Source organism: Eucyclogobius newberryi, unplaced genomic scaffold (assembly GCF_026437365.1).
Source record: "Eucyclogobius newberryi isolate DKJ021-1_F unplaced genomic scaffold, fEucNew1.0.hap1 SCAF_13, whole genome shotgun sequence".
NCBI classification, from domain to species: Eukaryota; Metazoa; Chordata; class Actinopteri; order Gobiiformes; family Gobiidae; genus Eucyclogobius; species Eucyclogobius newberryi.
The window spans coordinates 36,704,759-36,732,498 of NW_027315757.1; the positions used below are offsets into that span (position 1 = coordinate 36,704,759).

A 27,740-nucleotide genomic window follows, 5' to 3' on the forward strand; every position below is an offset into this window, starting at 1 on the left:
CATTTTTGGTACATTTGGGGGCGCTGACGCGCCATTTTTTTAAATTTTAGAAAAGGAAAAAATATCCAGAATGTAGAGAGGCACGATTTTTAGAGGTGTGCACATTTTTGTGAATTTCGTCAATGTCACTGGGTGATAAATAGGGGGTTGGTCCCGAGAAGAAGAAGAAGAAGAATATTCCGATGCAAAAACAATGTTTCCCATTTTTCAAATATTATAAACTATACATGTGGGTCCCTGGTCACTGACGGGTAATTTTGTTAATTTTGAGTGGGCTCCGCCCACTTTGTGTTTTTGACCCTCTAAACAGTAATAATGTTCAATTTTTGCATCACATGTTTATATGAACAGAACATGCAAGAGATGGGGAACGTATTCGTGAGATACTCAGCACAAACGAGCGCTTCATCCCCATGTAAATGGCTCGTTTAGTGGGCACTTTTGCCCGTTTACACGGCTTTACGGAACTAATAGGCCTCTCGCCAGCTTGTGGCGTTCGGGCCTAATAATAATAATGACATCTGATGTAAATCTGAAGCGCTCATTGGTGGATTTAAAGGACTCATTATAATGATCCTGCATAAAAAACAAACGTTTGCTCAGCGAATGCTTTTTTGTTCATCCCGTGTGAGACCGGGCTCGTCCAGCAGGGGGCGACGGTGCTGCTGGCGTGCACTTACTTGAAGGCGTAGCGGAGCAGGAAGCTGATCTTGCCGCAGTTGTCGCCCAGTTTGCCCTCGGCCAGGTCCCCTTTGGGTCGGTACAGCTCGGGTTTGATCTGCCCGATGCTCGTCACCTGCTCCTTCTCCTCGCCGTGGAAGTCAGGGCTGGACAGCTGGTGAGTCATCGGCTTGGGCCTGAGCACAAACAGGAAGTGTTCAGGGCCTGAGCACAACAGGAAGCGTTCAGGGCCTGAGCACAAACAGGAAGCGTTCAGGGCCTGAGCACAACAGGAAGCATTCAGGGCCTGAGCACAAACAGGAAGTGTTCAGGGCCTGAGCACAACAGGAAGCGTTCAGGGCCTGAGCACAACAGGAAGCGTTCAGGGCCTGAGCACAAACAGGAAGCGTTCAGGGCCTGAGCACAACAGGAAGCATTCAGGGCCTGAGCACAAACAGGAAGCGTTCAGGGCCTGAGCGGTGAACAGGGGCTGAGCGGTGAAGAGGGTGTTTAGTTTCGCGTGACGCCGCGGCGCCGAAGTCAGCGGTGACGTGTCGTTATCACCTCGTGCTGAGCGACAGATGTAAAGGAAAATAAGGCTCACAACATGAACTGTGTTTGGACTAAACATAAATATGAGAGAGAGTCACTGTCAGAACACGATGAAACGTCTCACGTTTGTGAGGTCAGAGCACGATGAAACGTCTCACGTTTGTGTGGTCAGAACACGATGAAACGTCTCACGTTTGTGTGGTCAGAACACGATGAAACGTCTCACGTTTGTGAGGTCAGAACACGATGAAACGTCTCACGTTTGTGAGGTCAGAACACGATGAAACGTCTCACGTTTGTGAGGTCAGAACACGATGAAACGTCTCACGTTTGTGAGGTCAGAACAGGATGAAGCGTCTCACGTTTGTGAGGTCAGAACACGATGAAACGTCTCACGCTTGTGAGGTCAGAACACGATGAAACGTCTCACGTTTGTGAGGTCAGAACACGATGAAACGTCTCACGCTTGTGAGGTCAGAACACGATGAAACGTCTCACGCTTGTGAGGTCAGAACACGATGAAACGTCTCACGTTTGTGAGGTCAGAACACGATGAAACGTCTCACGTTTGTAAGGTCAGAACACGATGAAACGTCTCACGTTTGTAAGGTCAGAACACGATGAAACGTCTCACGTTTGTGAGGTCAGAACACGATGAAACGTCTCACGTTTGTGTGGTCAGAACACGATGAAGCGTCTCACGTTTGTGAGGTCAGAACACGATGAAGCGTCTCACGTTTGTGAGGTCAGAACACGATGAAACGTCTCACGTTTGTGTGGTCAGAACACGATGAAGCGTCTCACGTTTGTGAGGTCAGAACACGATGAAGCGTCTCACGTTTGTGAGGTCAGAACACGATGAAACGTCTCACGTTTGTGAGGTCAGAACACGATGAAACGTCTCACGTTTGTGAGGTCAGAACAGGATGAAGCGTCTCACGTTTGTGAGGTCAGAACACGATGAAACGTCTCACGCTTGTGAGGTCAGAACACGATGAAACGTCTCACGTTTGTGAGGTCAGAACACGATGAAACGTCTCACGCTTGTGAGGTCAGAACACGATGAAACGTCTCACGCTTGTGAGGTCAGAACACGATGAAACGTCTCACGTTTGTGAGGTCAGAACACGATGAAACGTCTCACGTTTGTAAGGTCAGAACACGATGAAACGTCTCACGTTTGTAAGGTCAGAACACGATGAAACGTCTCACGAGCACGTTTCCTTAGATTCATGAGACTAAACGACATGAGACACTGGATGAAGCGATTCTAAAGATCTGAATGTTCCACTGGAATAGAAATAACTGTCATTATTTGATAAGGTTTGTTCCTCAGAAGCTTCAGCTGCACGACTCCCTGGAGCAGAAGAACCTTCATCCAGACAGACAAGAACCTGCGGCAGAAGAACCTTCATCCAGACAGACAAGAACCTGCGGCAGAAGAACCTTCATCCAGACAGACAAGAACCTGCGGCAGAAGAACCTTCATCCAGACAGACAAGAACCTGGAGCAGAAGAACCTTCATCCAGACAGACAAGAACCTGCAGCAGAAGAACCTTCATCCAGACAGACAAGAACCTGCAGCAGAAGAACCTTCATCCAGACGGACAAGAACCTGCACCAGAAGAACCTTCATCCAGACAGACAAGAACCTGCGGCAGAAGAACCTTCATCCAGACAGACAAGAACCTGCGGCAGAAGAACCTTCATCCAGACAGACAAGAACCTGCGGCAGAAGAACCTTCATCCAGACAGACAAGAACCTGGAGCAGAAGAACCTTCATCCAGACAGACAAGAACCTGCAGCAGAAGAACCTTCATCCAGACAGACAAGAACCTGCGGCAGAAGAACCTTCATCCAGACAGACAAGAACCTGCGGCAGAAGAACCTTCATCCAGACAGACAAGAACCTGGAGCAGAAGAACCTTCATCCAGACAGACAAGAACCTGCAGCAGAAGAACCTTCATCCAGACAGACAAGAACCTGCAGCAGAAGAACCTTCATCCAGACGGACAAGAACCTGCGGCAGAAGAACCTTCATCCAGACAGACAAGAACCTGCAGCAGAAGAACCTTCATCCAGACGGACAAGAACCTGCAGCAGAAGAACCTTCATCCAGACAGACAAGAACCTGCAGCAGAAGAACCTTCATCCAGACAGACAAGAACCTGCAGCAGAAGAACCTTCATCCAGACAGACAAGAACCTGCAGCAGAAGAACCTTCATCCAGACAGACAAGAACCTGCGGCAGAAGAACCTTCATCCAGACAGACAAGAACCTGCAGCAGAAGAACCTTCATCCAGACAGACAAGAACCTGGAGCAGAAGAACCTTCATCCAGACAGATAAGAACCTGGAGCAGAAGAACCTTCATCCAGACAGACAAGAACCTGGAGCAGAAGAACCTTCATCCAGACAGATAAGAACCTGGAGCAGAAGAACCTTCATCCAGACAGACAAGAACCTGGAGCAGAAGAACCTTCATCCAGACGGACAAGAACCTGCAGCAGAAGAACCTTCATCCAAACAGACAATAACCTGCAGCAGAAGAACCTTCATCCAGACAGACAAGAACCTGCAGCAGAAGAACCTTCATCCAGACGGACAAGAACCTGCAGCAGAAGAACCTTCATCCAGACAGACAAGAACCTGCAGCAGAAGAACCTTCATCCAGACAGACAAGAACCTGCAGCAGAAGGACCTTCATCCAGACAGACAAGAACCTGCGGCAGAAGAACCTTCATCCAGACAGACAAGAACCTGCAGCAGAAGAACCTTCATCCAGACTGACAAGAACCTGCGGCAGAAGAACCTTCATCCAGACAGACAAGAACCTGCAGCAGAAGAACCTTCATCCAGACAGACAAGAACCTGCAGCAGAAGAACCTTCATCCAGACTGACAAGAACCTGCACCAGAAGAACCTTCATCCAGACGGACAAGAACCTGCAGCAGAAGAACCTTCATCCAGACGGACAAGAACCTGCAGCAGAAGAACCTTCATCCAGACAGACAAGAACCTGCAGCAGAAGAACCTTCATCCAGACGGACAAGAACCTGCAGCAGAAGAACCTTCATCCAGACAGACAAGAACCTGGAGCAGAAGAACCTTCATCCAGACAGACAAGAACCTGCAGCAGAAGAACCTTCATCCAGACAGACAAGAACCTGCAGCAGAAGAACCTTCATCCAGACAGACAAGATCCAGACAGAAAAGAACCTGCAGCAGAAGAACCTTCATCCAGACAGACAAGAACCTGCAGCAGAAGAACCTTCATCCAGACAGACAAGAACCTGCAGCAGAAGAACCTTCATCCAGACAGACAAGAACCTGCAGTAGAAGAACCTTCATCCAGACAGACAAGAACCTGCAGCAGAAGAACCTTCATCCAGACGGACAAGAACCTGCAGCAGAAGAACCTTCATCCAGACAGACAAGAACCTGCAGCAGAACAACCTTCATCCAGACAGACAAGATCCAGACAGACAAGAACCTGCAGCAGAAGAACCTTCATCCAGACAGACAAGAACCTGGAGAAGAAGAACCTTGATCCAGACAGACAAGAACCTGGAGCAGAAGAACCTTCATCCAGACAGACAAGAACCTACAGCAGAAGAACCTTCATTCAGACAGACAAGAACCTGGAGCAGAAGAACCTTCATCCAGACAGACAAGAACCTGCAGCAGAAGAACCTGCATCCAGACAGACAAGAACCTGGAGCAGAAGAACCTTCATCCAGACAGACAAGAACCTGCAGCAGAAGAACCTTCATCCAGACGGACAAGAACCTGCAGCAGAAGAACCTTCATCCAGACGGACAAGAACCTGCAGCAGAAGAACCTTCATCCAGACGGACAAGAACCTGCAGCAGAAGAACCTTCATCCAGACAGACAAGAACCTGCAGCAGAAGAACCTTCATCCAGACGGACAAGAACCTGCAGCAGAAGAACCTTCATCCAGACGGACAAGAACCTGCAGCAGAAGAACCTTCATCCAGACAGACAAGATCCAGACAGACAAGAACCTGCAGCAGAAGAACCTTCATCCAGACAGACAAGAACCTGGAGAAGAAGAACCTTGATCCAGACAGACAAGAACCTGGAGCAGAAGAACCTTCATCCAGACAGACAAGAACCTGCAGCAGAAGAACCTTCATCCAGACAGACAAGATCCAGACAGACAAGAACCTGCAGCAGAAGAACCTTCATCCAGACAGACAAGAACCTACAGCAGAAGAACCTTCATTCAGACAGACAAGAACCTGGAGCAGAAGAACCTTCATCCAGACAGACAAGAACCTGCAGCAGAAGAACCTTCATCCAGACAGACAAGAACCTGGAGCACTTTAACCTGAAGTGGGCGTGCTGAGCTGTGAGCTGCTCTGTGATTGGACGTACCGCGCTGTGACCTGCTCCTTGGAGTGGGCGTTGGGCAGCTCCTTCTGAGGCTGAGCTCCGCCTCCCTCTGCGTTCGGGACGTCCGGCGAAGTCTGACTCAGCTTCAGCGTCCCTAAAAACACACAGTCACATGAGGTCACTTTGAGGTCACATGAGGTCACAGGAGGTCACAGAAGGTCACTTTTAGGTCACAGGAGGTTACAGGAGGTCACTTTGAGGTCACAGGAGGTCACAGAAGGTCACAGGAGGCCACAGAAGGTCACTTTGAGGTCACTTTGAGGTCACAGGAGGTCACATGAGGTCACAGGAGGTCACAGAAGGTCACTTTGAGGTCACAGGAGGTTACAGGAGGTCACATGAGGTCACAGGAGGTCACTTTGAGGTCACAGGAGGTCACATGAGGTCACATGAGGTCAAAGAAGATCACAGGAGGTCACAGGTCACAGAAGGTCACTTTGAGGTCACATGAGGTTACAGGATGTCACATGAGGTCACTTTGAGGTCACAGGAGGTCACATGAGGTCACATGAGGTCACTTTGAGGTCACAGGAGGTCACTTTGAGGTCACAGGAGGTCACATGAGGTCACAGGAGGTCACAGAAGGTCACAGGAGGCCACAGAAGGTCACTTTGAGGTCACTTTGAGGTCACAGGAGGTCACATGAGGTCACAGGAGGTCAGAGAAGGTCACTTTGAGGTCACAGGAGGTTACAGGAGGTCACATGAGGTCACTTTGAGGACACATGAGGTCACAGGAGGTCACATGAGGTCACATGAGGTCAAAGGAGATCACAGGAGGTCACAGAAGGTCACTTTGAGGTCACATGAGGTTACAGGATGTCACATGAGGTCACAGGAGGTCACTTTGAGGTCACAGGAGGTCACTTTGAGGTCACAGGAGGTCACATGAGGTCACTTTGAGGTCACAGGAGGTCACTTTGAGGTCACAGGAGGTCACACGAGGTCACTTTGAGGTCACATCAGGTCACAGGAGGTCACAGAAGGTCACAGGAGGTCACATGAGGTCACAGGAGGTCACTTTGAGGTCACATGAGGTCACTTTGAGGTCATAGGAGGTCACTTTCAGGTCACAGGTGGTCACATGAGGTCACAGGAGGTCACATTAGGTCACAGGAGGTCACATAAGGTCACAGGAGGTCACTTTGAGGTCACATGAGGTCACTTTGAGGTCATAGGAGGTCACTTTGAGGTCACATGAGGTCACATGAGGTCACAGGAGGTCACATGAGGTCACAGGAGGTCACTTTGAGGTCACAGGAGGTCACATTGAGGTCACAGTAGGTCACAGGAGGTCACATATGGTCACATGAGGTAAGTTGGAGGTCACAGGAGGTCACATGAGGTCACATGAGGTCACAGGAGGTCACATGAGGTCAGTTGGAGGTCACAGGAGGTCACACGAGGTCAGTTGGAGGTCACAGGAGGTCTCTTTGAGGGTAGAGCGCCCCCTTCAGCTCTCGTTTGAGAAAACACTGTCAGAGAACAGAAGCAACAAAATCTGGGTTCTGTTTCATATGTAATGCTGCTGATGCTCTGTTCCACCTGCTGATGTCATGAGGTGGTTGATGGAGACAAGGTTACGGGTCAGATCTGTGGACGATGTTCTACCAGACTCACGTGTGGCAGTGTTTTCAAAGTTTATTCTTATTATTCTGCAAAGAAACATGCTTTTAAACACGGTAAAACTGAACTAAACGTGCATCACGTCCGCTCACTTTTGTTTTACACATTTTAACTTCAGGATTTACAAACTTATATTTCTGGAGAACGACTTTATCCACCACCCTCTCCTTGAACCGACACCTTAACGTGGTGGAGGGGTTTGAGTGCCCGAATGATCCCGGGAGCTATGTTGTCGGGGGCTTCATGCCCCTGGTAGGGTCTCCCAAGGCAAACAGGTCCTAGGTGACGGGTCAGACAAAGATCGGTTCAGAAGCCTCTTATGACGACGACACGAACAAGGCCGTTTACGTCGCCCAGATCGGCGTCACCGGGGCCCCATCCTGGAGCCAGGCCTGGGATGGGTGCTCCATGGCGAGCGCCTGGTGGCCGGGTCTTACCCCACGGGGCCCGGCCGGGCACAGCCCGAAAGAGCGACGTGGGGCCGCCCTCCCGTGGGCCCACCACCCGCATGAGGATCCATAAGGGGCCGGTGCAGAGAGATCTGGGCGGCAGTCGACGGCAGGGGCCTCGGCGACCAGATCTCCAGACACAGAGACTAACTCTGGGGACATGGAATGTCACCTCGCTGGGGGGGAAAGAGCCTGAGCTTGTGCGGGAGGTTGAGCGATACCGACTAGATATAGTCGGCCTCACCTCCACGCACAGTTTGGGCTCTGGAACCCATCTCCTCGAGAGGGGCTGGACGCTCCACTTCTCTGGTGTTGCCCGCGGGGAGAGGCGGCGGGCTGGTGTGGGCTTGCTGATAGGCCCTCAGCTCAGCCGCCACGTGTTGGAGTTTACCCCGGTGAACGAGAGGGTCGCGTCCCTCCGCCTTCGGGTGGGGGACAGGTCTCTCACTGTTGTGGCGGCCTACGGGCCGAACAGCAGTGCAGAGTACCCGGCCTTCTTGGAGTCCTTGGGAGGGGTACTGGACAGTGCACCGACCGGGGACTCCGTTGTTCTACTGGGGGACTTCAACGCCCACGTGGGCAATGACAGTGACACCTGGAGAGGGGTGATCGGGAAGAACGGCTTCCCCGATCTGAACCCGAGCGGTGTTCAGTTATTGGACTTCTGTGCTAGCCACGGATTGTCCATAACGAACACCATGTTCAAGCACAAGGGTGTTCATCAGTGCACATGGCACCAGGACACCCTAGGCCGGAGGTCAATGATCGACTTTGTTGTCGTGTCATCAGACCTCCGGCCGCGTGTCTTGGACACTCGGGTGAAGAGAGGGGCAGAGTTGTCAACCGATCACCACCTGGTGGTGAGTTGGATCCGCTGGCGGAGGAGGAAGCCGGACAGACTTGGCAGACCCAAGCGCATTGTGAGGGTCTGTTGGGAACGTCTAGTGGAGCCCTCTGTCAGTAGGGTATTCGACTCGCACCTCCGGGAGAGCTTCTCCCATGTCCCGGGGGAGGCTGGGGACATTGAGTCCGAGTGGACCATGTTCTCCGCCTCCATTGTTGATGCGGCTGCTCGGAGCTGTGGTCACAAGGTCTCCGGTGCCTGTCGTGGCGGCAACCCCCGAACCCGGTGGTGGACACCGGAAGTAAGGGATGCCGTCAGACTGAAGAAGGAGGCCTATCAGGCCACTCTGGCTTGTAGGTCTCCGGAGGTCATCGACGGGTATCGGCAGGCCAAGCGAGCCGCGGCTCGTGCTGTCGCAGAGGCAAAAACCCGGGCCTGGGAGGAGTTCGGGGAGGCCATGGAGGAGGACTATCGGTCGGCACCAAAGAAATTCTGGCAAACCGTCCGGCGCCTCAGGAGGGGGAAGCAGTGTCTCACCAACACCGTTTACGGTGCGGGTGGAGGCCTGCTGACCTCGACTGGGGATGTCGTCGGACGATGGAAGGAATACTTTGAGGATCTCCTTAATCCCTCAGTCACGTCTTCCGAAGAGGAAGTAGAGACCGGGGACTCGGAGGCTGGCTCATCCATCACCCAAGCTGAAGTCACTGAGGTTGTTCACAAACTCCTCGGTGGCAGGGCTCCGGGGGTGGATGAGATCCGCCCTGAGTACCTAAAGTATCTGGATGTTGTAGGACTGTCTTGGTTGACACGTCTCTGCAACATCGCGTGGCGGTCGGGGACCGTGCCTATGGACTGGCAGACTGGGGTGGTGGTCCCTCTGTTCAAGAAGGGGGACCGGAGGGTGTGTTCCAACTACAGAGGGATCACACTCCTCAGCCTCCCAGGTAAGGTCTATTCCAAGGTACTGGAGAGGAGAATCCGACCGATAGTCGAACCTCGGATTCAGGAGGAGCAGAGTGGTTTTGGTCCCGGTCGTGGAACACTGGACCAGCTCTATACCCTCCATCGGGTGCTCGAGGGTTCATGGGAGTTTGCCCAACCAGTCCACATGTGCTTTGTGGATCTGGAGAAGGCTTTCGACCGTGTCCCTCGGGGTGTCCTTTGGGGGGTGCTCCGCGAGTACGGGGTCCGGGGCCCTTTGCTCAGGGCTGTCGGTCCCTGTATGACCGGAGCAGGAGCTGTTTTCGCATTGCCGGCAGTAAGTCAGACCTGTTCCCAGTGCATGTTGGGCTCTGTGGTGTAAAAATGTAATGTCTTTGCCTGATGCCACAGAACTTAGGTCACATATGTTTAACATCTGGGTCACACTTCTTATGACTCTGTCTGCAGACGTCCCTGGGTAAACAGACTGACAGCTGCGGATCCAAGGATGTCTCACATGAGGTAGAACATTGAGTGTGTTTCTCTGCAATATGTTTAGACTGGTTTTGTGCACATGTGGCACCTGTTGTGCCTTAATAAGCTGAACTCAATGTTTGCTCTGGTCAGATCAGGAGGGACAGAACGGCAGATGTCAGGGAGAGCTTTTTTGGCTGTGCACGGCTAAAATAAAGAACCACTTTTGAACAAGACATCTTGGTTATATTTTGCCTCATTTTCTCTGTCATTTGTTATAGAATAGTTTGGTGTCAGAAGTGGGATCCTTCGTCCGATGACTCGTCTTCGCGGGCCGTGACCGGTGTTTGGCCACCTGAAACCATAACAAGATTTCAGCCTCATTCCTCATCATTTGGGAGAGAGGACCGTCTCATTGGCCTGAGAAGACAGCGTCGGCGCTAGGATCCGAGCAAAGAGAAAAGTTGTGGTGAGTTGTCTTGTTTCAAATGTGTAGACTAGGTTTTTTTTTATGTATGTTAACTGTTAATCGACAGACAGACTATTCTGACTAGCCCGGTACCCATTTTTATTGACATTTTAAACACTAAAGGACGTGTCTGGGACTATTTTTGAGGTAGTACCCTGCACTTTAAATTTTAGTCTAAAAATAGCACCTTTAAATTTATTCAAATTGAAAGGTCTTTCTTTAGAGACATTTACAATTCTAAAACTACTATTTAGACACAATTGCATTTGAACATTTAACAAATTTTGCTAGACACAATAGCCCATTGTGCTGGTGTCCAAACGCAGCCTCATCGCAGGTGCCTGGGGACAGGGTCAGAACACACGCTGGTTAGGTTGTCAGTTGGCATTAAGCCTTCTGTAAAGTCCAGGAAGTCCTGGCGCACCTGGACCCACTGACCAATAGCCTGGTTTTAACACTAAAGCTTTGGTCGAGTTTTGTCTGAGACAATTAGTTTAGTGAAAGCTAAATCTAGGGAGGGTGTGACGAGACGAGACGAGGTAAAGATACAAGCGTCACACATCAGGTGGAGGCGTCGACGAGAGAGTCGTCGAAAAAGAAACATACGCTCAGCACAGACGTGTGCAGTTTGCAGAGAGCTCTGATATGGAAATCAATCTAAAAGTGAAGTGTCCATCCCGGAGACACCTGTCACGTCCCGGAGACACCTGTCATGTCCCGGAGACACCTGTCATGTCCTGGAGACACCTGTCATGTCCCGGAGACACCTGTCATGTCCTGGAGACACCTGTCATGTCCCGGAGACACCTGTCATGTCCTGGAGACACCTGTCATGTCCCGGAGACACCTGTCATGTCCCGGAGACACCTGTCATGTCCCGGAGACACCTGTCATGTCCTGGAGACACCTGTCATGTCCCGGAGACACCTGTCATGTCCCGGAGACACCTGTCATGTCCTGGAGACACCTGTCATGTCCCGGAGACACCTGTCATGTCCCGGAGACACCTGTCATGTCCCGGAGACACCTGTCATGTCCTGGAGACACCTGTCATGTCCCGGAGACACCTGTCATGCTGGCAATGTCAAATAAATATGGGAAGGAGTGTCTGGAATGCCTGCCAACGTGGGCGAATAAGTTTGGATTTCCAACTGGAGGTTCACTGAGCACTAATCAAATTGCAAATCTGAAAGCAAAATTAGAAAAAACAAAAAAAGAGACATTAGAGGGAAATAAAACGGTGTCCACAGAGGACGTGGGAGACATGGAGAAGCACGAGAAATGGATCAAACTGTGGGAAACTGAGGCCGTAACTCGGGAAAGGAAGAAATTATGCAAACAGATGACCGGTGTGAGTGTGAAAGAGAGTGAGAGTGAGAGAGAGAGCACTGCACAGAGCACTGCACAGAGCACTGCACAGAGCACTGCACACCCTGCACAGAGCACACAGGCTGGTGCAGGCACAAGAACACATGTGCCCCTGCATACACACGGACACCCGCACCACAACACACACGGACACTCTCACCTGAACATATTACTGTGTCAGTTCCTTCTATTTACCCAGATCTCACCTGCCTTTCTGCGGCGCGGCTGGACCCGGATTTGGACGCCTGTCCAGTCAGAACCACCATGTCCAAGCTCGAGGAGGAGGACATGGTGGAGGTCGTCACCCACCCCACACCAGAGAGGGCACCACCCGTACTTCAACCAGCGACACGGGCCCTGCGAAGCAACGCACCGCCAGGACAGCTTCTAACGTGTCCGATGATTGAAGTGGCCGGACCCGATGGGCAATTTTATGTGCACCGGCCCTGGTCAAAGGAGGAGGTCATGGCTGTGGCGAAATCGCTGCCCAATCCAGTCACAGATGGAAAAACCTTTGCCAAAGATTTCACCGAGTTTTGCGCCGAGTACCGTCCCTCCGGACTGGAAAGTCGTAAAATTCTGGGTTTTGCTATGACATTGAGTGACTTTGCGAAAATAAAGACAAGTATCCCGCAGAATCAGGGCAATGTGGAATACACTGCTGCCATAACAACCCTGACCACTGCCATCGCCCGTGAGTTCCCGCTGGTGTATGACTTAACAGCAATTGACAGATGCGTACAAATGCCAGACGAGTCCCCGGATGAACACATACACAGGCTCACCCAGGTGTTTGACCAACAAAGTGGCATGAAGGACTTGAAAGACCAAGCAGGCGGTCCATATGAGGTGTTGCTCTGTCAGGCAATAATCGGAGGACTGCACAAGAACATTGTCAAAGCAATCAAGGGCTCATACGTGGGCGGCATCAAACGGCCCAAACTAGACGTACTGTCTGACCATGCGCGTCATGCATGGTCAGACAATACATAGACAGAGAGGTGCGTGCTACGTGTGTGGTAAATCTGGACATTTCTATCGAGACTGCCCACATCAGAACCTGCGACCACACAGTCCTGGACCACAGCATGGGGCCTACTTTGGGCCATTTCCAGGACAGCCACAGCAACAGGCCTGGTCAGGGCCACAGCAACAGCCATATCCAGCACCACCACAGCACCTAAACCAACAGCGGCCTGGAGGGATTTATGGGTCGGACTGACTGGACGGGGCTGAAGGGGGGTCTCAGCGCGTGGCAGAAACCGCAGCCGGGACAACACACCCAGAGCACTTGTCTCTGCAGGAGGGTAACGAGCACGATACACTACTCACACACGCTATCTCTCATCTTGAGGCTCGAGCTGCTAAACCTAATGACATTTATCTCACAACATCTCAATCAAGTTCTAAATTTCCAGAGTTCTCTTTAATTGTTAATGGTGAAAAAATCAATTTTCTTGTGGACTCAGGAGCTACACGTTCTGTAGTCAAAAAATCTGCACTAAAAAAAAGCCCAAGTTAAGTGGTCACTACACATATTCATTAGCGGCGTCTGGTGAGACATTAAAGGAACACTACACCTCTCCTTTAACATGCTCTGATACCTCTCCTTTAACATGCTCTGATAGCAGTGGTCAAAAATTCAAACATGAATTTCTATATTCTCACTCGTGTCCTGTCAATCTTCTTGGACGAGATCTCATGTGTCATTTGGGTCTTTGTCTCATCTCCACTTCAGATGGATTAAAGGTGACGACTATCAAAGAATTAAATTATGATTCAAATTTCCTTATGGAGCTCACAGCTCCCAAATCTGATTTTCACTGGAAATTGACCCCTAATTCCTCAATTGAACTGATTTCTTTAGCTCAGAACAAAGTGAAGCAAACTGATGACACTGACTTTAGAGACGTAGGAGAGCTGCAACACATTCCTTGTTTGTCACAGACATAGAACTGAATGATGCTGTGCAATGGTGTGAATGTGGGGAAGATGTACTGATGACTGACTTCTTTTACTGGGATGATCATTTCTCTGGCGTCTCTGTGCCACTCCCAGACTATCTCGAAAATTTTAATTGGTCTGATACAAATATGTATCTAGCATTATCAAAACCTATTACAGCTAACTGGGGGGAAACTCAAGATTTTGTTAAAAATTGTTCTGTGGCGGAGGACTGGGTTGAAATTCCTGATTCTGATGCGTTGTTTTCACATTCCACAAATTCTTGGAGAAAGCGTGTGTCTCTAGCTTTGCATTCGGTTTGTTGTGTTTCCAAAGACATAGATAAGAGCAATGCTGCTGAAGAGGGGGGTTGTTTTTTGTCTCAAGCAGAAGCAGAGGCTATTCCAGAACTCAGACAGGTCCCAGAGCAGCTCTGGGCCAGTGGTCAAACTGATGTAGGATGTATTCGCGGTTGTCATCCTGTAGTTATCACCCCAAAATCTGATGTGCGCCCTTGTAGACCACAGTATCCCTTGCGTCCGGAGGCAATTGAAGGTATTACACCAGTGTTCGAAGCATTAAAAAAGGCTGGTGTAATGGTTCCTTGCACATCTGGGGGGGTACGCAGTCCCATTTTTCCTGTGAAAAAAGCAGGTGAACCTGGGGCGCCCACAAAATGGCGATTTACAAATGATTTGAAAGCAGTAAATGAAGCAGTTGAGCCGTAGCAGCAGTGGTGCCAAATCCATACACAATCTTATCTCAAATTCCACAGGAATCAAAATATTTCACTGTTGTGGATCTGGCTAATGCTTTTTTCTCGGTTCCTGTCCACAAGGACTCGCAGTTTTGGTTTTCTTTGGAGTTTCAGAACCGACTCTGGACTCTGACGCGGCTGTGTCAGGGTTTTGTACACTCCCCAACATGGTACAATGCAGCGCTGCGCGATTCATTGGCTCCTTTACGACTGTCACCGGGCAGTTGTTTATTACAATATGTAGATGATTTGCTTTTGTGCCTCTTCTACAGACGACCAATGTAAACAAGATACAGTGACTCTGCTGAAACATCTACATGCAGAAGGCCACAAAGCGAGCCTTTCTAAATTACAATTTGTTAAAGAGGAAGTCACCTTCCTGGGTCATGTGATATCTAAACATGGCAAAAGTATATCCACAAAGCGTGTTGCAACAATACAAAATATTCCAAAACCAATAACTAAGAAACAATTGATGTCATTCCTGGGAATGTGTTCATATTGTCGACAATTCATCCCAAATTATTCTGTAATGGAGTCTCCTTTAAGTGCACTCATTCATAGTAAAGGCCTTCGGACTAATGACAAAATGACCTGGACAGAGGAAGCAGACACAGCTTTCTGTGAGTTGAAAATGGCCTTACAGAAGCCTCCAACTCTGACCCGACCCAACTAGACCTTTCACACAGACTGTCCACGAACACAACGGCTGCAGGACGTCTGTCCTTTTGACCATGGGGGCTCCCTACGACCTGTCGCTTATTTCTCTGCTAAACTGGACCCAGTTGCAGAAAATTTCTCATCTTTCTATCTCATTGTTATGTTTCCACTGACCGGACCTAAGGGAGGAGCCACACACTGAGGGAGGAGCCACACACTGAGGGAGGAGCCACACACTGAGGGAGGAGCCACACACTGAGGGAGGAGCCACACACTGAGGGAGGAGCCACACACTGAGGGAGGAGCCACACACTGAGGGAGGAGCCGCTCACTAACCCTGATTTGATTCTTTTTCTAGATGGTTCTGCATCTTGGGACGCAGACACAGGACGGAACCGAGTAGGGTTTGCAGTGTGCACTAACTGAGAGGTGCTGGGCTCAGGTCCCCTGCCCAGACACATCTGTAACCATAGTAACCATAGTAACCATAGGACTGTGACCATTTTTACTGTATGTTTTGTGTCTCATGTAGCATCCATCCCACATTCTCTCAATGCCATGCAGAGCTTTGCCACAACAGAGGAAATCTCTGTGTGGAAGAAGTCTGGGGCGTGGAAAAGGGCTGAAGTTTGGTTGGTCTGCTGATCTAAATATGTTTTCAGGCAGATGGTGCTGATTTCACATGGCCGTGACCTGCATCGAAGGGGGAATGATAAATTGGTTCACAAAGATTTTAACATTTATGCCCAAAAGATTTGTCGATGCTTAGTCCCGGCATGTGGAGGCGTTTCCATGGAAACACGCCTCCAGCAACGCAGTGGTCAAAGCTCTGATCACAGAGTACCACGCCGGGACATGGCGTCCTGTAAAGAATTGTATGCACTGTTGTTCTCTATTTCTGTGCAGGTGAAAACGGCTCTCCCAAAGGCAGCTGAAGCTGTCCTCCACAACTTCAAACCAGGTGACTGGATCCTGGTCCGAGAGCCGAGGCGCAAGCATTGGAGATCTAAGCGTTGGATTGGGCCTCTACAAGTTCTTCTCATCACCGACACTGCAGTGAAAGTTGCAGAACGGGGCACCTGGATTCACGCATCACACTGCAGAGCCATCTTCAGCTCACCTGTGGAGGCTGTCTGTCCACCTGTGGGTCAGACACACGGGCCGACCACTGAGGACGTCGTGGGACCTTTGAGTTGCAACGATCTCAAGTGCGAGAGAGCGGGGGGCAGAGCAGGTCGTAAGGCTCGACCCGCACAACCAGAGCGGTCTGATCGGGTGCTCCGAGCACGTGGCACTTTGCCAAACCACAGCGCAGTTTAAAGCTCCACTTTTCTCTGCAGCGTTTGGTAATCACATCTACAGACACTCTCCACTTTCCCACTTTCCTCATGGCTCCTGAGCCACACCTGGAGCCCAAGAGCTCCAACAAGATCGACAGGAGCACCGGCAGGAGCACCGACAGGAGCACCGGCAGGAGCACCGACAGGAGCACCGACAGGTCTTTGATCTGTAGAATCATGTTTCTTGTCCCGTTGTTGTTGTTGTTGTTTGCAGCTTTAACATGGTTGATACTTCATATTGCTCTGCTTAATTTGATATGTCCAAAAGAACAAAGTTTAGACCGTAACACTCGCACTCTGCAGAATCATGACTCACTTAAAGCCACAACATTTGGACAACAGGGGAAAAAGTATTATTGGCATTGTTCCCAAATCTAGGTGTGAGTTAAACTGATGTTGCCTGTAGAGACTCTTAGCTATAGATTTACTTCCTTTATCAACACAACACTGGCTACTATTGAATTACAGAGAGAAGAGCTGCACTTCATGCAGTGGCACTTCAGAATCACATCGTCCTCGATCTGATAACAGCCTCAAAGGGCGGAGTCTGCATTTTACTACGCCAAGCTTGTTGTACATACATTCCCTCTAACGATGAGGATGGAGGAGCAATCCAACAGGGACTCGCAAATTTGACTAAGCTCCGTGATCTCATGGAGTCAGAGACTCTGTCCCACACTCACTCTTCGTTGGTGTTCATAACAGACTTATCAATTTTGCTATAATTATGGTAGTGATCTTAATCCTATTCTCCTGTGTGATCCCATGCTTACACAGGGTGTGATCCCATGCTTACACAGGATGTGATCCCATGCTTACACAGGGTGTGATCCCATGCTTACACAGGGTGTGATCCCATGCTTACACAGGGTGTGATCCCATGCTTACACAGGGTGTGATCCCATGCTTACACAGGGTGTGATCCCATGCTTACACAGGATGATTAGTAAGACGGTTTCTGCCCAATTTGTGTCCATTCAAAGTACAGGACCTGACACAATCACTCCACCTGGTGATTCTGATCATGTGAGTGACTCAGATGATGACTCCACCTGCAGAGGAGTCCTGTAGATTAGTTTCAGATATAAAAAAAAAAAAAAATTAGATTAGAACCACTTGGTTTTATTTTATCTATTCTTAATCATATACTTAACCTAATCACCGGAGATGAACTAATCATTGTTTGCATTTTAAATACATGTGCTCATTTTGTGGTAATGTGAGGATCGAGACACTGGTTTAAAGTCCCAGGACAAAAGGTTTAGACTCTGAACATGTGTTAAGTGTTTCTCCTTTGACAGTTTTGCTTCTGCTGAATTTAGATGATGTGTTTAACATTCTTTTGATTTTCAGGTTGTTGATTTACTTATATTGATTGATACATTGTTGACATTTTTTTGCTAATGATTAATAATAAACCAGGGGTTTGATTCTAATCATAAGGGGGGAATTGTGGTGTAAAAATGTCATGTCTTTGCCTGATGCCACAGAACTTAGGTCACATATGTTTAACATCTGGGTCACACTTCTTATGACTCTGTCTGCAGACGTCCCTGGGTAAACAGACTGACAGCTGCGGATCCAAGGATGTCTCACATGAGGTAGAACATTGAGTGTGTTTCTCTGCAATATGTTTAGACTGGTTTTGTGCACATGTGGCACCTGTTGTGCCTTAATAAGCTGAACTCAATGTTTGCTCTGGTCAGATCAGGAGGGACAGAACGGCAGATGTCAGGGAGAGCTTTTTTGGCTGTGCACGGCTAAAATAAAGAACCACTTTTGAACAAGACAACTTGGTTATATTTTGCCTCATTTTCTCTGTCATTTGTTATAGAATAGTTTCCGCAACAGCTCCGCCAGGGCTGCCCTTTGTCACCGGTTCTGTTCATAATTTTTATGGACAGAATTTCTAGGCGCAGTCAGGGGTCAGAGGGTGTCCGGTTTGGGGACCACAGGATCTCATCTCTGCTGTTTGCAGACGATGTTGTCCTGATGGCTCCATCAAACCCGGACCTGCAACATGCACTGGGACGGTTTGCAGCCGAGTGTAAAGCGGCTGGGATGAGAATCAGCTCCAAATCCGAGGCCATGGTTCTCGACCGGAAAAAGGTGGCTTGCCCTCTCCAGGTGGGTGGGGTGTCCTTGCCCCAAGTGGAGGAGTTCAAGTATCTCGGGGTCTTGTTCACGAGTGAGGGAAGGATGGAGCGTGAGATTGACAGTTGGATCGGTGCAGCGGCTGCAGTGATGCAGTCGCTACATCGACTGTTGTGGTGAAGAAGGAGTCGAAAGACAAAGCTCTGGATTTACCGGTCACTCTACGTTCTGACCTCACCTATGGTCATGAGCTTTGGGTAATGACCGGAAGGACAAGATCGCGGATACAAGCGGTCGAAATGAGTTTCCTCCGCCGTGTGGCTGGGCGCTTCCTTTAGAGATAAGGTGAGGAGCTCGGCCACACGGGGGGAGCTCGGAGTAGAGCCGCTGCTCCTCCAGCTGAGGTGGCTCGGGCATCTGTTCCGGAGCCTCCTGGGCGCCTCCCTCGGGAGGTGTTTCAGGCATGTCCCACCGGGAAGAGGCCCCGGGGAAGACCCAGGACACGCTGGAGAGACTATGTCTCTCGGCTGGCCTGGGAACGCCTCGGGATCCCCCCGGAGGAGTTAGAGGAAGTGTCTGGGGAGAAGGAAGTCTGGGAGTCCCTGCTCAGACTGCTGCCCCCGCGACCCGGCCCCGGATAAAGCGGCAGAAGATGGATGGATGGACTTTATCCATGAGATGAATGAATAAAGTCAAACAAACGCTTCTTTCAATCTGAAGTTTCCCTCTCTTTTTTACCTTTGTTTTTCACATTTCTGTCATCCTGGTTCAGCGAGTGAAAAGCTGATGAATGATTGACACTCACCGGCGTTGTTGGGGTACGAGTCCATGTCCAGGTACGAGGGCTCCTGGGTCTCGGGGCCCCCCACCACCTCGCCCCGCTCCAGCCCCACCAGGTCGTTGAAGTGCGGGTGGCCCTGCTGCCCGAGCGTGGGGTACAGGGACGAGGACGAGTGACCCTCTTTCCTCTGGAGCAGCGGCGGCAGGAGGGACGAGCCCGGCGTCGCTCCCAGACTGGCCAGGCCCCCGCTGCCCGGCAACAGCCCCGCCGTCAGGCTCAGGCCGCCGCCCTCTTTGTCCCGCCACGGCAGCCAGCACAGCTTCCACGAGACGAAGAGCGAGACGGAGAGCAGGACGATGCCGCAGAAGGTGACGATGACGGACAGAAGGCTCACGGAGATCTCTGAGGAAGACGAGGAAGACGTGTTAGTGCCACCGCCACACGGGGGCGCCACAACGACCACACGGGGCGCCACAACGACCACACGGGGACGGGGGGATCATCAAGAGGAGGGACATTTCTGCTGACCGCTGTGGACGCCGAGCGAAGAGGTCAAGAAGAAGATGCAACACACGCGACACGAGAGAGAGACTAAAGAGCCACATAGTGAGACTAAAGAGCCACATAGTGAGACTAAAGAGCCACATAGTGAGACTAAAGAGAGCCACATAGTGAGACTAAAGAGCCACATAGTGAGACTAAAGAGCCACATAGTGAGACTAAAGAGCCACATAGTGAGACTAAAGAGAGCCACATAGTGAGACTAAAGAGCCACATAGTGAGACTAAAGAGCCACATAGTGAGACTAAAGAGCCACATAGTGAGACTAAAGAGCCACATAGTGAGACTAAAGAGAGCCACATAGTGAGACTAAAGAGAGCCACATAGTGAGACTAAAGAGCCACATAGTGAGACTAAAGAGCCACATAGTGAGACTAAAGAGCCACATAGTGAGGCTAAAGAGAGCCACATAGTGAGACTAAAGAGAGCCACATAGTGAGACTAAAGAGAGCCACATAGTGAGGCTAAAGAGAGCCACATAGTGAGGCTAAAGAGAGCCACATAGTGAGACTAAAGAGAGCCACATAGTGAGACTAAAGAGCCACATAGTGAGACTAAAGAGAGCCACATAGTGAGACTAAAGAGCCACATAGTGAGACTAAAGAGAGCCACATAGTGAGACTAAAGAGAGCCACATAGTGAGACTAAAGAGAGCCACATAGTGAGACTAAAGAGAGCCACATAGTGAGGCTAAAGAGAGCCACATAGTGAGACTAAAGAGAGCCACATAGTGAGACTAAAGAGAGCCACATAGTGAGACTAAAGAGCCACATAGTGAGACTAAAGAGAGCCACATAGTGAGACTAAAGAGAGCCACATAGTGAGACTAAAGAGAGCCACATAGTGAGACTAAAGAGCCACATAGTGAGACTAAAGAGCCACATAGTGAGACTAAAGAGCCACATAGTGAGACTAAAGAGCCACATAGTGAGACTAAAGAGCCACATAGTGAGACTAAAGAGCCACATAGTGAGACTAAAGAGAGCCACATAGTGAGACTAAAGAGAGCCACATAGTGAGACTAAAGAGCCACATAGTGAGACTAAAGAGCCACATAGTGAGACTAAAGAGAGCCACATAGTGAGACTAAAGAGCCACATAGTGAGACTAAAGAGCCACATAGTGAGACTAAAGAGAGCCACATAGTGAGACTAAAGAGCCACATAGGGAGACTAAAGAGCCACATAGTGAGACTAAAGAGAGCCACATAGGGAGACTAAAGAGCCACATAGTGAGACTAAAGAGAGCCACATAGTGAGACTAAAGAGCCACATAGTGAGACTAAAGAGAGCCACATAGTGAGACTAAAGAGCCACATAGTGAGACTAAAGATCCACATAGTGAGACTAAAGAGCCACATAGTGAGACTAAAGAGCCACATAGTGAGACTAAAGAGCCACAAAGTGAGACTAAAGAGCCACATAGTGAGACTAAAGAGCCACATAGTGAGACTAAAGAGAGCCACATAGTGAGACTAAAGAGAGCCACATAGTGAGACTAAAGAGCCACATAGTGAGACTAAAGAGCCACATAGTGAGACTAAAGAGCCACAAAGTGAGACTAAAGAGCCACATAGTGAGACTAAAGATCCACATAGTGAGACTAAAGAGCCACATAGTGAGACTAAAGAGAGCCACATAGTGAGACTAAAGAGCCACATAGTGAGACTAAAGAGAGCCACATAGTGAGACTAAAGATCCACATAGTGAGACTAAAGAGCCACATAGTGAGACTAAAGAGCCACAAAGTGAGACTAAAGAGCCACATAGTGAGACTAAAGAGCCACATAGTGAGACTAAAGAGAGCCACATAGTGAGACTAAAGAGCCACATAGTGAGACTAAAGAGAGCCACATAGTGAGACTAAAGAGCCACATAGTGAGACTAAAGAGAGCCACATAGTGAGACTAAAGATCCACATAGTGAGACTAAAGAGCCACATAGTGAGACTAAAGAGCCACAAAGTGAGACTAAAGAGCCACATAGTGAGACTAAAGAGCCACATAGTGAGACTAAAGAGAGCCACATAGTGAGACTAAAGAGCCACATAGTGAGACTAAAGAGCCACATAGTGAGACTAAAGAGCCACAAAGTGAGACTAAAGAGCCACAAAGTGAGACTAAAGAGCCACATAGTGAGACTAAAGAGCCACATAGTGAGACTAAAGAGAGCCACATAGTGAGACTAAAGAGCCACATAGTGAGACTAAAGAGCCACATAGTGAGACTAAAGAGCCACATAGTGAGACTAAAGAGCCACAAAGTGAGACTAAAGAGCCACATAGTGAGACTAAAGAGCCACATAGTGAGACTAAAGAGAGCCACATAGTGAGACTAAAGAGAGCCACATAGTGAGACTAAAGAGCCACATAGTGAGACTAAAGAGCCACATAGTGAGACTAAAGAGCCACATAGTGAGACTAAAGAGAGCCACATAGTGAGACTAAAGAGCCACATAGTGAGACTAAAGAGAGCCACATAGTGAGACTAAAGAGAGCCACATAGTGAGACTAAAGAGCCACATAGTGAGACTAAAGAGCCACATAGTGAGACTAAAGAGAGCCACATAGTGAGACTAAAGAGAGCCACATAGTGAGACTAAAGAGCCACATAGTGAGACTAAAGAGCCACATAGTGAGACTAAAGAGCCACATAGTGAGACTAAAGAGAGCCACATAGTGAGACTAAAGAGCCACATAGTGAGACTAAAGAGAGCCACATAGTGAGACTAAAGAGAGCCACATAGTGAGACTAAAGAGCCACATAGTGAGACTAAAGAGCCACATAGTGAGACTAAAGAGAGCCACATAGTGAGACTAAAGAGAGCCACATAGTGAGACTAAAGAGCCACATAGTGAGACTAAAGAGCCACATAGTGAGACTAAAGAGAGCCACATAGTGAGACTAAAGAGAGCCACATAGTGAGACTAAAGAGCCACATAGTGAGACTAAAGAGCCACATAGTGAGACTAAAGAGAGCCACATAGTGAGACTAAAGAGCCACATAGTGAGACTAAAGAGAGCCACATAGTGAGACTAAAGAGCCACATAGTGAGACTAAAGAGAGCCACATAGTGAGACTAAAGAGCCACATAGTGAGACTAAAGAGAGCCACATAGTGAGACTAAAGAGCCACATAGTGAGACTAAAGAGCCACATAGTGAGACTAAAGAGAGCCACATAGTGAGACTAAAGAGCCACATAGTGAGACTAAAGAGCCACATAGTGAGACTAAAGAGCCACATAGTGAGACTAAAGAGAGCCACATAGTGAGACTAAAGAGCCACATAGTGAGACTAAAGAGAGCCACATAGTGAGACTAAAGAGCCACATAGTGAGACTAAAGAGAGCCACATAGTGAGACTAAAGAGCCACATAGTGAGACTAAAGAGCCACATAGTGAGACTAAAGAGCCACATAGTGAGACTAAAGAGAGCCACATAGTGAGACTAAAGAGCCACATAGTGAGACTAAAGAGCCACATAGTGAGACTAAAGAGCCACATAGTGAGACTAAAGAGCCACATAGTGAGACTAAAGAGAGCCACATAGTGAGACTAAAGAGAGCCACATAGTGAGACTAAAGAGCCACATAGTGAGACTAAAGAGAGCCACATAGTGAGACTAAAGAGCCACATAGTGAGACTAAAGAGAGCCACATAGTGAGACTAAAGAGCCACATAGTGAGACTAAAGAGCCACATAGTGAGACTAAAGAGCCACATAGTGAGACTAAAGAGCCACATAGTGAGACTAAAGAGCCACATAGTGAGACTAAAGAGCCACATAGTGAGACTAAAGAGAGCCACATAGTGAGACTAAAGAGCCACATAGTGAGACTAAAGAGAGCCACATAGTGAGACTAAAGAGCCACATAGTGAGACTAAAGAGCCACATAGTGAGACTAAAGAGCCACATAGTGAGACTAAAGAGCCACATAGTGAGACTAAAGAGAGCCACATAGTGAGACTAAAGAGCCACATAGTGAGACTAAAGAGAGCCACATAGTGAGACTAAAGAGCCACATAGTGAGACTAAAGAGCCACATAGTGAGACTAAAGAGAGCCACATAGTGAGACTAAAGAGCCACATAGTGAGACTAAAGAGCCACATAGTGAGACTAAAGAGCCACATAGTGAGACTAAAGAGCCACATAGTGAGACTAAAGAGAGCCACATAGTGAGACTAAAGAGCCACATAGTGAGACTAAAGAGCCACATAGTGAGACTAAAGAGCCACATAGTGAGACTAAAGAGCCACATAGTGAGACTAAAGAGCCACATAGTGAGACTAAAGAGCCACATAGTGAGACTAAAGAGCCACATAGTGAGACTAAAGAGCCACATAGTGAGACTAAAGAGAGCCACATAGTGAGACTAAAGAGCCACATAGTGAGACTAAAGAGCCACATAGTGAGACTAAGAGAGCCACATAGTGAGACTAAAGAGCCACATAGTGAGACTAAAGAGCCACATAGTGAGACTAAAGAGCCACATAGTGAGACTAAAGAGCCACATAGTGAGACTAAAGAGCCACATAGTGAGACTAAAGAGCCACATAGTGAGACTAAAGAGCCACATAGTGAGACTAAAGAGCCACATAGTGAGACTAAAGAGCCACATAGTGAGACTAAAGAGCCACATAGTGAGACTAAAGAGCCACATAGTGAGACTAAAGAGCCACATAGTGAGACTAAAGAGAGCCACATAGTGAGACTAAAGAGAGCCACATAGTGAGACTAAAGAGAGCCACATAGTGAGACTAAAGAGAGCCACATAGTGAGACTAAAGAGCCACATAGTGAGACTAAAGAGAGCCACATAGTGAGACTAAAGAGAGCCACATAGTGAGACTAAAGAGAGCCACATAGTGAGACTAAAGAGAGCCACATAGTGAGACTAAAGAGCCACATAGTGAGACTAAAGAGAGCCACATAGTGAGACTAAAGAGCCACATAGTGAGACTAAAGAGCCACATAGTGAGACTAAAGAGCCACATAGTGAGACTAAAGAGCCACATAGTGAGACTAAAGAGAGCCACATAGTGAGACTAAAGAGAGCCACATAGTGAGACTAAAGAGAGCCACATAGTGAGACTAAAGAGAGCCACATAGTGAGACTAAAGAGAGCCACATAGTGAGACTAAAGAGAGCCACATAGTGAGACTAAAGAGCCACATAGTGAGACTAAAGAGAGCCACATAGTGAGACTAAAGAGCCACATAGTGAGACTAAAGAGAGCCACATAGTGAGACTAAAGAGAGCCACATAGTGAGACTAAAGAGAGCCACATAGTGAGACTAAAGAGAGCCACATAGTGAGACTAAAGAGAGCCACATAGTGAGACTAAAGAGAGCCACATAGTGAGACTAAGAGAGCCACATAGTGAGACTAAAGAGAGCCACATAGTGAGACTAAAGAGAGCCACATAGTGAGACTAAGAGAGCCACATAGTGAGACTAAAGAGAGCCACATAGTGAGACTAAAGAGAGCCACATAGTGAGACTAAAGAGCCACATAGTGAGACTAAAGAGAGCCACATAGTGAGACTAAAGAGCCACATAGTGAGACTAAAGAGAGCCACATAGTGAGACTAAAGAGAGCCACATAGTGAGACTAAAGAGCCACATAGTGAGACTAAAGAGAGCCACATAGTGAGACTAAAGAGAGCCACATAGTGAGACTAAAGAGAGCCACATAGTGAGACTAAAGAGCCACATAGTGAGACTAAGAGAGCCACATAGTGAGACTAAAGAGCCACATAGTGAGACTAAAGAGCCACATAGTGAGACTAAAGAGCCACATAGTGAGACTAAAGAGCCACATAGTGAGACTAAAGAGCCACATAGTGAGACTAAAGAGCCACATAGTGAGACTAAAGAGCCACATAGTGAGACTAAAGAGAGCCACATAGTGAGACTAAAGAGAGCCACATAGTGAGACTAAAGAGCCACATAGTGAGACTAAAGAGCCACATAGTGAGACTAAAGAGAGCCACATAGTGAGACTAAGAGAGCCACATAGTGAGACTAAGAGAGCCACATAGTGAGACTAAAGAGAGCCACATAGTGAGACTAAAGAGCCACATAGTGAGACTAAAGAGCCACATAGTGAGACTAAAGAGAGCCACATAGTGAGACTAAGAGAGCCACATAGTGAGACTAAAGAGCCACATAGTGAGACTAAAGAGCCACATAGTGAGACTAAAGAGAGCCACATAGTGAGACTAAAGAGAGCCACATAGTGAGACTAAAGAGAGCCACATAGTGAGACTAAAGAGCCACATAGTGAGACTAAAGAGCCACATAGTGAGACTAAAGAGAGCCACATAGTGAGACTAAAGAGCCACATAGTGAGACTAAAGAGCCACATAGTGAGACTAAAGAGAGCCACATAGTGAGACTAAAGAGCCACATAGTGAGACTAAAGAGAGCCACATAGTGAGACTAAAGAGCCACATAGTGAGACTAAAGAGAGCCACATAGTGAGACTAAAGAGCCACATAGTGAGACTAAAGAGCCACATAGTGAGACTAAAGAGCCACATAGTGAGACTAAAGAGAGCCACATAGTGAGACTAAAGAGCCACATAGTGAGACTAAAGAGCCACATAGTGAGACTAAAGAGAGCCACATAGTGAGACTAAAGAGCCACATAGTGAGACTAAAGAGCCACATAGTGAGACTAAAGAGCCACATAGTGAGACTAAAGAGCCACATAGTGAGACTAAAGAGCCACATAGTGAGACTAAAGAGAGCCACATAGTGAGACTAAAGAGCCACATAGTGAGACTAAAGAGAGCCACATAGTGAGACTAAAGAGCCACATAGTGAGACTAAAGAGCCACATAGTGAGACTAAAGAGCCACATAGTGAGACTAAAGAGCCACATAGTGAGACTAAAGAGAGCCACATAGTGAGACTAAAGAGCCACATAGTGAGACTAAAGAGAGCCACATAGTGAGACTAAAGAGCCACATAGTGAGACTAAAGAGCCACATAGTGAGACTAAAGAGCCACATAGTGAGACTAAAGAGCCACATAGTGAGACTAAAGAGCCACATAGTGAGACTAAAGAGAGCCACATAGTGAGACTAAAGAGCCACATAGTGAGACTAAAGAGCCACATAGTGAGACTAAAGAGCCACATAGTGAGACTAAAGAGCCACATAGTGAGACTAAAGAGAGCCACATAGTGAGACTAAAGAGCCACATAGTGAGACTAAAGAGAGCCACATAGTGAGACTAAAGAGAGCCACATAGTGAGACTAAAGAGCCACATAGTGAGACTAAAGAGCCACATAGTGAGACTAAAGAGCCACATAGTGAGACTAAAGAGAGCCACATAGTGAGACTAAAGAGAGCCACATAGTGAGACTAAAGAGCCACATAGTGAGACTAAAGAGCCACATAGTGAGACTAAAGAGCCACATAGTGAGACTAAAGAGAGCCACATAGTGAGACTAAAGAGCCACATAGTGAGACTAAAGAGAGCCACATAGTGAGACTAAAGAGAGCCACATAGTGAGACTAAAGAGCCACATAGTGAGACTAAAGAGCCACATAGTGAGACTAAGAGAGCCACATAGTGAGACTAAAGAGAGCCACATAGTGAGACTAAAGAGCCACATAGTGAGACTAAAGAGAGCCACATAGTGAGACTAAAGAGAGCCACATAGTGAGACTAAAGAGCCACATAGTGAGACTAAAGAGCCACATAGTGAGACTAAAGAGAGCCACATAGTGAGACTAAAGAGCCACATAGTGAGACTAAAGAGAGCCACATAGTGAGACTAAAGAGCCACATAGTGAGACTAAAGAGAGCCA

The 27,740-nt window shown here is 48.4% G+C and overlaps 1 protein-coding gene across 1 annotated transcript in view; it reads right to left on the reverse strand.

The window, feature by feature from the left end:
• The window catches only part of syt3 (synaptotagmin III), a 202,155-nt gene that overhangs the window by 77,878 nt on the left and 96,537 nt on the right, over positions 1 to 27,740 (reverse strand). Inside the window, exons 3-5 of the mRNA XM_072443799.1 lie at positions 19,386 to 19,763; positions 5,615 to 5,726; positions 681 to 857 (exon numbers count right to left, since the gene is read on the reverse strand). Of these exons, the coding sequence (XP_072299900.1) occupies positions 681 to 857; positions 5,615 to 5,726; positions 19,386 to 19,763 (667 nt within the window). The remainder of the gene's footprint in view (positions 1 to 680; positions 858 to 5,614; positions 5,727 to 19,385; positions 19,764 to 27,740) is intronic.